We start from the raw sequence: 8,546 nt of genomic DNA, 5'->3' as shown, positions 1-8,546 counted from the left end.
AAAAAAAAAAAAAAAAAAAAAAAAAGAATTCTGGGTCTATTCATGGTCGGGCAAGGTTGAGGAGATGCCCCGTGGGCTCCAGCCCTGCCGGGAGGATGGCCTTGGGAGAGTCTCCTAGCCCCAGAGGTAGCACAGCCCTTTGCCCTGCAGAGGTTCCTGAGTCCCTTCTGGTCCCAGCGGCTCCGGTTCCTGGCCTTTGTTCATCGGCCACAGTCTGGAGGGTGACTTCTCTACAGGGTTTTGTGGGTGGGGGTCTGGCAGGCATCAGCTGCCAGGGAACTCATGCCTCATGCTGCTGGTGTCAGTCTCTTTGGGACCCTATTTATGTGCCTAACGCAGAACCCTAGGGTGCTTAAGTTGGGACCGGGAGAAACATGTAGTCACTCTCTTTACACAGATGAAGCCACAGAGCCCCTGAACAGTGTGCAACGCACAGTCACCACCGCTGCCATCATCAGGCAACACTTTACAGAAGCCTTCCTACCCTGTCTCGATTTATCCTGTCCACTCTCCTCATTTTACAAGGACAGAGGCTTAGGCTCAGAGAGGCTAAGCTACGTGCCCAGGGTCACACAGTAAATTAGAAGCAGAGCTAAGTTGCATATCCAGGTCTTTATTTCTGTGTTCTGTGGACTTTCCTAGAAATTCCAGGTGGTTCACAAGCTGCCTTGGGAAAGGCTGGATTCCACTGTAAAGCACAGATCTGCTTCCTAACTGAGTGATTCGATCAGCAAATCGGAGAACATAGTCTCCCATCCACTCCTGTATTCTCTCATCCCGTGAGGGTTCGCCGTGTGCCTTCAGTGACCCTTCCTGCACTAAGTCCTGTTGACAGTGATGGTCCAGACGGAAACGGCCTTTGTCCTGGGTGCAACCGGATGGGACTCGGAGTCTTACAAATGGCACTGACTAGGCTGGGTCCAGTCCAACTTGTCCATGAGGCATCCATCAACCCTGCCTTCTAGGCGTTTCTATTCTAGAAGAGATGACACAGACATGAATTTCCACACAGTAAACTCATCATGAGTGAGCCCATCCCGAGAGTGAGAGGTGACCCACCTTCGGGCTCCATCTCAGCCCCCAATCAGTGCACTTTGGTGCCCCTGGGGCTTGCAGGAGCCAGCACAAAGCTCACCCTGCTTGCATTCTGTGGTTCTGTAAGTTCCTCAGATTGTGTTTTGGAGGCTGGGTGAGGTGGTTCATGCCTGTAATCCCAGCATTTTGGAAGGCCGAGGCAGGTGGATCACCTGAGGTCAGGAGTTTGAGACCAGCCTGGCCAATATGGGGAAATCCTGTCTCTACTAAAAATACAAAAAAACAAACAAACAAACAAAAAATAGCCGGGCATGGCAGCAGATGTCTCCATCTCAGCTACCCCAGAGGCTGAGACAGGAGAATCTTTTGAACCCGGGAGGCAGAGGTTGTAGTGAGCCGAGATGGCACCACTGCACCCCAGCCTTGGCAACAGAGTGAGACTCAGTCTAAAAAAAATGATTATGTTTTGTACTTTGAAGGACAGGGCAGAAAAGGTATGGGTTTTGGTGTCAAACCTGGATTCGAACCCCGGTTCCCATCGGCATACCTCAGGGACTGCAGGCAAACTGCTTCACCTCTCCCAGTAAGTTAAAATATAACACAAAACCACAAAGGCCAATTGGCTCACATACTCTTCCCTCTCGAAGGAGAAAAACTCATCCCTCTTGTAATTTTAGAGTTAGAAAATCACCATGAAAGTCTTACGATGTGACCCTGCGGGGAGGTTTTCCTCATGCCTCGGCTTCCCCACCTGTAGGGGCTCCGTCTTGCTCACAGCACTGTGGGCCACTGTAGAATAAGACCTGATTGTTAGCAACAAAGTGATTTTTTTTTTTTTTTGAGACAGAATCTTGGGCTATCATCCAGGCTGGAGTGCAGTGGCACAATCTCAGCTCACCGCAACCTCCACCTCCCAGGTTCAAGCAATTCTCCTGCCTCATTCTCCCGAGTACCTGAGATTACAGGCACCCGCCACCACGCCAGGCTAATTTTTTGTATTTTTAGTAGAGACGAGGTTTCACCATGTTGGCCAGGCTGGTTTTGAACTGCTGACCTCAAGTGATACATCCGCCTTGGCCTCCCAAAGTGCTGGGATGACAAGGGTGAGCCACTGCACCTGGCCTAACAAAGGGATTTTATGTGCTTGTTAGGGAAAGGACTCTTTTTGTGCCTTGTTTTGAAATTGAGATGTAATTAATCTGTGTATATTTAAGGAGAAGAGAAGACTAGCTCATAATGGTAGAATTTAAAACTACATGCAACTCCGAGGGTGCTCCAGACCAACACTGAGCTTGCTTTTGAGTGAAGAGGGGCTGTGAGCAGTTCTGTGGCTTCTCCAGCACTTGCCTTTCCCCTGGCCGGACCAGAGCCTGATCCATGTTCCATTTTCTAGTTTACACCCAGGTGCCTCCAGCCTCAAGTACTTATTTATTTGTTTATTTATTTATTTATTTTGAGACTGAGTCTTGCTCTGTTGCCCAGGCTGAAGTACAGTGGTGCCATCTCGGCTCACCTCAGCCTCCACCTCCCAGCTGCAAGCGATTCTCCTGCCTCAGCCTCCTGAGTAGCTGAGACTACAGGTGCACGCCACCACACCCAGCTAATATTTGTATTTTTAGTAGAGTTGGGGCTTCACCATTTTGGCCAGGCTAGTCTGGAACTCCTGACCTCAAGTGATCCTCCCGCCTTGGCCTCCCAACGTGCTGGGATTACCAGCCTGAGCCATCATACTCAGCCCAGCTAAGAGTACTTTTGATGTCAGGAAACCTCCAGGAGCCGGCAGTGTCAAGCTCGCAAGGCACTCCTCACACGCTCGCTGTGTTCCTGGCTTTGCTGCAGCGGGAGGTGGAGTGAGCAAGGCAGGTGACACGAGGCTCCTCCACAGCTGTGGGAGGCACTCGGGCAACCCTGAACTGGTGGTCAGGCTCCAGCTCTGCCGGCGCCTTCCAGCCTTGCCCAGCCACGAGCACACTTTGTTTCTTTCAATGAAAACAATTTGTGGAACAGATGCCACATTTGCAGCAGTTGATGGAAATCTGTTAGTGACAAAGTGCCCAGAGACAGGAGTAGCCACCCACATCACAACCCCTGGGGAGCTGGTTAAAAGGCAGACTCCCAGCCCTACCTGGGCCTGGGGATGGCAGCTGTGACGGCAGTGCAGAGCCAGAGGCCTCGGGGAGCAGTGCTCATGGCTGAGGCCCGAATGTCAGGCAAAGCAAATGCCTGGGAGGCTGCACCTGGCACTGCGCCATGGAGAAGGGCACCCAGAGGCCTGCAGGTGGAGAGTGCTGACTAAGGTGAGCGTTTAGGGTGACTTAGAAGGAGAGGAGTATTCCAGCCAGACACGGTGGCTCACGCCTGTAATCACCAGCACTTTGGCAGGCCAAGGTGGGAGTTCAAGACCAGCCTGACCAACTTGGAGAAACACTGTCTCTACTAAAAATACAAAATTAGCCAGGTGTGGTGGCACATGCCTGTAATCCCAGCTACTTGGGAGGCTGAGGCAGGAGAATCGCCTGAACCCGGATGGTGGAGGTTGCGGTGAGCCAAGATCATGCCGTTGCACTCCAGCCTGGGTAACAAGAGTGAAAATCTGTCTCAAAAAAAAAGAAAGAAAGAAAGGAGTTGACTAGGCATGGTGGCTCATGCCTGTAACGCCAGCACTTGGGGAGGCTGACGCGGGCAGATCACAAGTTCAGGAGTTCAAGACCAGCCTGACCAACATGGTGAAACCCCATCTCTACTAAAAATACAAAAAATTAGCTGGGTGTGGTGGCGCGCACCTGTAATCCCAGCTACTCAGGAGGGTGAGGGAGGAAAAGTTCATGAGCCCGGGAAGCGGAGGTTGCAGTGAGCCGAGATCACGCCCCTGCACTCCAGCCCAGGAGACAAAGTGAGACTCTGTCTCAAAAAAATAAACGAAAAGTAAGGAGTGTTCCAATCAAAGCGGGTCCTGTGGTGGGCCTAGGTTAAGCAGGGGCTGCCAGAGATCAGGACTGATGCTGTATCTCAGAGTCTGCTTGTTTAAAAGCCTTGCTCACCCGGGTTCCATGGCGTAATCCCAGCACTTTGGGAGGCTAAGGCGGGTGGATCGCCTGAGGTCGCGGGTTTCAGACCAGCCTGGCTAACATGGTGAAACCCCATGTCTACTAAAAATACAAAAACTAGCTGGGCCTGGTGGCTCATACCTGTAATCCCAGCTGCTTGGGAGGCTGAGACAGGAGAATCTCTTGAACCCGGGAGGTGGAGGTTGTGGTGAGCCGAGATCGCTCCATTGCACTCCAGCCTGGGCAATACAGTGAGACTCCACCTCAAAATAAAATAAAATGAAATAAAAACCTTGCTCGTTGTGTGTTATTTTATAACATTATTTGGTGAGAGGAATTAAGCTGCTTTTTAAAAATATTTGGAAGACATCTTTTTCTTGTTTTTGTTTTGAGACGGAGTCTCGCTCTGTCGCCCAGGCTGGAGTGCAGTGGTGCGATCTCAGCTCACTGCAACCACCGCCTCCCGGGATCAAGCAATTCTCCTGTCTCACCCTCCTTAGTAACTGGGATTACAGGCATGCGCCACCACACCCGGCTAATTTTTGTATTTTTAGTAGAGACTGGGTTTCACCATCTTGGCCGGGCTGGTCTCAATCACCTGGCCTCGTGATCCACTCACCTGGGCCTCCCAAAGTGCTGGGATTACAGGCGTCAGCCACTGCACCCAGCCAGACATCTTTTTCTTTAATTAAAGTCTGGGTGGTGTGGAGGATCAGACATGCAGAAAGGTAAAAAAGTAATAATAAAGTCTGGAAATCTTATAGGACAGGTGGGCGGATCAGAAACGTTCTTCACCGATTTCTACCCACAGGGAGTTGAGGCCCTTACCGCCACCCAGTGGCAGCACTGGGACCCTGCATCCCTTCTGCGTTTAGTGCCTGGGCAGGCGCTGGGCTGGGCATGGGGCAGAGTCAGCAGCCCAGACGGAGCCCACCTTTGGGTTGTCACTTCAACCGCACAGCAACCCCTTGCGAGTGAACTCAGAGAACCTAAACGTAGACAGTGCCTCCGGTAACACCCCCGCTCCACAGACAAAACGACACACACCTCTTGCTGCTTTCACTTCCAGGAATCAGTGGTGGGCCCTTGGAAAACCGCTACAGACTGAAGCAATTTCACTTCCACTGGGGAGCAGCGAACGAGTGGGGCTCAGAGCACGCAGTGGACGACCGTGCATACCCTGCAGAGGTTTGTAGACGTGGCCTAACGTGGTCCTAAATCTGGACGCCTTCTCTGTCTCCAGCTCTGCCATGGGGGGGTGAACAAACCATCCCAGCTGCTCAGACGCAAAGGATTTCCTGGGGCCTGGGACTGTCAGTGCTCAAAGCAAAACAGCTGGCCACCTCCTCTATTTAGTCACATGCCTCTCCTCCAGAGAAGGCACTGTGAGCACTCTCATTTAATGGAAGAGGAGACTGAGGTTCTGAGTGGTTATGGAGCTTGCCAAGGCCAGACAGCTGAGATTGAAGGTCAGAGTGTGAGGTCTTCTCGGCCCTCACTCAGCTGTGTTCTTGCAGCAGTAGGGACTAGCAGACTCACAAGGCTCCCTGCTCAGAAGCTGAACATCTTTACAACAGAAATTATCTCCTCTTTTATGTGTTTGTTTGTTCTGAGACAGGGTTTACTCTGTCACCCAGACTGGAGTGCAGAGGTGTGATCTCGGCTCATCACAACCTCTGCCTCTTGCTCAGCCTCCCAAGTAGCTGGGATGACAGGCACGCACCACACGCCCAGCTAATTTTTGTACTTTTAGTAGAGACTGGGTTTCACCATATTGGCCAGGCTGGTCTCCAACTCCTGACCTCAAGTCTTCGGCTCGCCTCAGCCTCCCAAAGTGCTGGGATCACAGGTGTGAGCCACCGCGCCCCTGCGAGATCATCTTCTTAAAGCAGTCTTATTTCAGCATTCCAAAGTGGGAGTCAGTAGGGAAAAGGAGTGCAGATCAATGTTGGGACCTGGTTTTCGTGGTTACTTTGGGTGATAAGTGATGCCTTATAGATTTCTCCATATATTCTATGGTAAAATGTTTGCAACTTACAAAAAAATGGAAAGAAGTATACAAGAACTAGGTGCGGTGGCTCATGCCTATAATCCCAGCACTTTGGGGGGCCAAGGTGGGTGGATCACCTGAGGTCAAGATTTCGAGACCACCCTGACCAACATGGAAAAACCCCATCTCCACTAAAAATACAAAAATTATCCAGGCCTAGTGGCAGGCACCTGTAATCCCAGATACTTTGGAGGCTGAGGTAGGAGAGTCAAATGAACCGGGGAGGCGGAGGTTGCAGTGAGCCGAGATTGCGCCGCTGCACTCCAGCCTGGAGACGGAGCGAGACTCTGTCTCAAAAAAAAAAAGCATGTGAGAGGAACTCACAAGTTTGCCACCTCAGTCCTGTGCGGATCGTTTTTACCATATTCGCCTTATCGCAGCTCTGCTCGCCAACCCACCCGCCTGACTTTTTGATCCTTTTTTTTCAAGTTGAGGACCACTTCTGTTTTTTGAACTTTTCCTTGTTATGAAAGTAAAGCTGCAGTTAATATGGAGCGAGTCCGCCCAAACCAAAAATGAAAACTGTTTGTGATCGCACACCCAGAGGTGACCTCAGGACACTTTATAAATAGCGAGTGAGAGCTATTGTTATAATTTTGCACGTATGTATAAATAACAGGCTTCTGTGTGCCTTTGTTCATCTAACAACATACGTTTAGTACCTCTACCAGCAACTCTGTTGATGATGAACAGATAGTTTTAAAGGAAGAAGATTGTTGCAATTTACTCCTAGAGACCAGTGAGCTTGGGCCCCCGGGGACCTCCCTGACTGGGGCTGAGCAGGGGCTGGGGACCCCCACCCTGGCCAGTGTCTGGCCCACGCTGCAGTGTGCAGTTTCCTGGAGGCGGGGGTGGGGGGGTGGGGAGGTGGGGTCTACAGTGGGGCCTCAGGTGTGGCATTCCAGGTGAGCCATAGGAGGGAAGGAAGAGCCCATGCCCACCCTCACTGGCCCAGATGCACCCGGGAGCATGTAGCCTGCTGGCAGGGAGGAGCTGTGTGGCTCTCACTGGCCCCAGTGCCCTGCACAGGGCCCCTGGTCCCAGAATCCCTGCAGGGTGGGTTATGGAAGAAGCCCAAGGGCTTCCTGTGCCCATCCTTGTGAGCTTGGAGCCACCATGCCTGGCCGAGGCCTGAGTTTTATCTGATAATTCTTGTCCAAGGATAACTAGGAGGTGGAAAATAATGAAACCACCCATTTCTGCACGGTGAGGTTAAGACGATCCTCTCCTTTTCCCCCACCAGGAAGACGGAGGCTCTCCCTTCCTGGGCCTCCGTCAAGTGTCCAGGAGCTTGCAGTGCTGGGGGAGCTGAGCTCTTCCACAGCGTTATTCGTTACCATCATTAAGTGGACACAGGCCAGCCATTCAGAAGGGGAAGTGGCTGTCTTAGTTCTTGCTGACCAGTTTAAATTCTCTTTCCACTATGTTTCAGCTGCATTTAGTTCACTGGAATTCTGTGAAATACCAAAATTACAAGGAGGCTGTCATGGGAGAGAATGGCTTGGCCGTGATAGGCGTGTTTTTAAAGGTAATCGCTTGCTGGGGGTGTAGATTGCCTAATGTGAAACACGGTGACCCATGGTTAGGATTGCTATTGGTTTTTTTCTTTTTTTTTTTTTTTTTTGAGGCAGGGTCTCGCTTTGTCACACAGGCTGGAGTGCAGTGGTGCAGTCTTGGCTTATTGCAACCTCCACCTCCTGGGTTCAAGTGATTCTCCTGCCTTAACCTCCCTAGTAGCTGGGACTATAGGAGCGCACCACCACACACAGCTGATTTTTGTATTTTTAGTTGAGACTGGGTTTCATCATGTTGGCCAGGCTGGTCTCTAACTCCCGACCTTACATGATCTGCTCGCCTCGACCTCCCAAAGTGCTAGGATCACAGGCATGAGCCACCGCACGTGGCCTAGGATGGCTTCTAAAATGCGGTATATTGACAGTGGAGCGACTTTCCGCCCACCCACTGCCTGTTCATCTAACACCTCATGTCTGCCATGCAGCTCGGGGCCCATCATCAGACGTTGCAGAGGCTGGTGGACATCTTGCCAGAAATAAAACATAAGGTAAGCTGCATATTTGAAATCAGCATAATTTGACAAGCAAAATTGTTTAGTGCAGCAATTCATTTGCAAGCATAATAGAAGGAGCCCCACAGAGGGGCTGTGATTCCAGCTCTGGAAACGGGATTCCACGGAGCTGATGCTCGTGTGCCCACAGCTGACTGTCTCTGACTTTGAATACGTCACCACTGCTCTGGGACTCTGCTTCCTCCTCCGTAAAATACGGGTGTTGGGCTTGATGGAAATTCCCAAAATTCAGTCATGCCGCCAGCATTCTGAAGATATTTGACATATCTGCCTGCCAGTGGGACTACTTACTACTTAATATTTTTCTTTTTCTTTGTTTTTGGTTTTT

General features: G+C 51.0%; 1 protein-coding gene across 4 annotated transcripts in view; it reads left to right on the top strand.

The window, feature by feature from the left end:
* The window catches only part of CA5A (carbonic anhydrase 5A), a 53,485-nt gene that overhangs the window by 29,873 nt on the left and 15,066 nt on the right, over window positions 1-8,546 (top strand). For 2 of the 4 annotated variants that reach the window (XM_017543703.2, XM_017543705.2), the window contains exons 3-5: window positions 5,152-5,270; window positions 7,565-7,660; window positions 8,132-8,194. In XM_017543703.2, coding sequence (XP_017399192.2) covers window positions 5,152-5,270; window positions 7,565-7,660; window positions 8,132-8,194 — 278 coding nt within the window. The remainder of the gene's footprint in view (window positions 1-5,151; window positions 5,271-7,564; window positions 7,661-8,131; window positions 8,195-8,546) is intronic. The other 2 variants (XM_017543704.2, XM_037743934.1) reach the window with 2 other exon arrangements.

The sequence above is a fragment of the Cebus imitator genome, unplaced genomic scaffold (genome assembly GCF_001604975.1).
Source record: "Cebus imitator isolate Cc_AM_T3 unplaced genomic scaffold, Cebus_imitator-1.0 Scaffold159, whole genome shotgun sequence".
Classification (NCBI taxonomy): Eukaryota; Metazoa; Chordata; class Mammalia; order Primates; family Cebidae; genus Cebus; species Cebus imitator.
The sequence above is the reverse complement of the archived record's forward strand: the minus strand, read 5'-3'. Positions and strand labels throughout refer to the sequence as shown.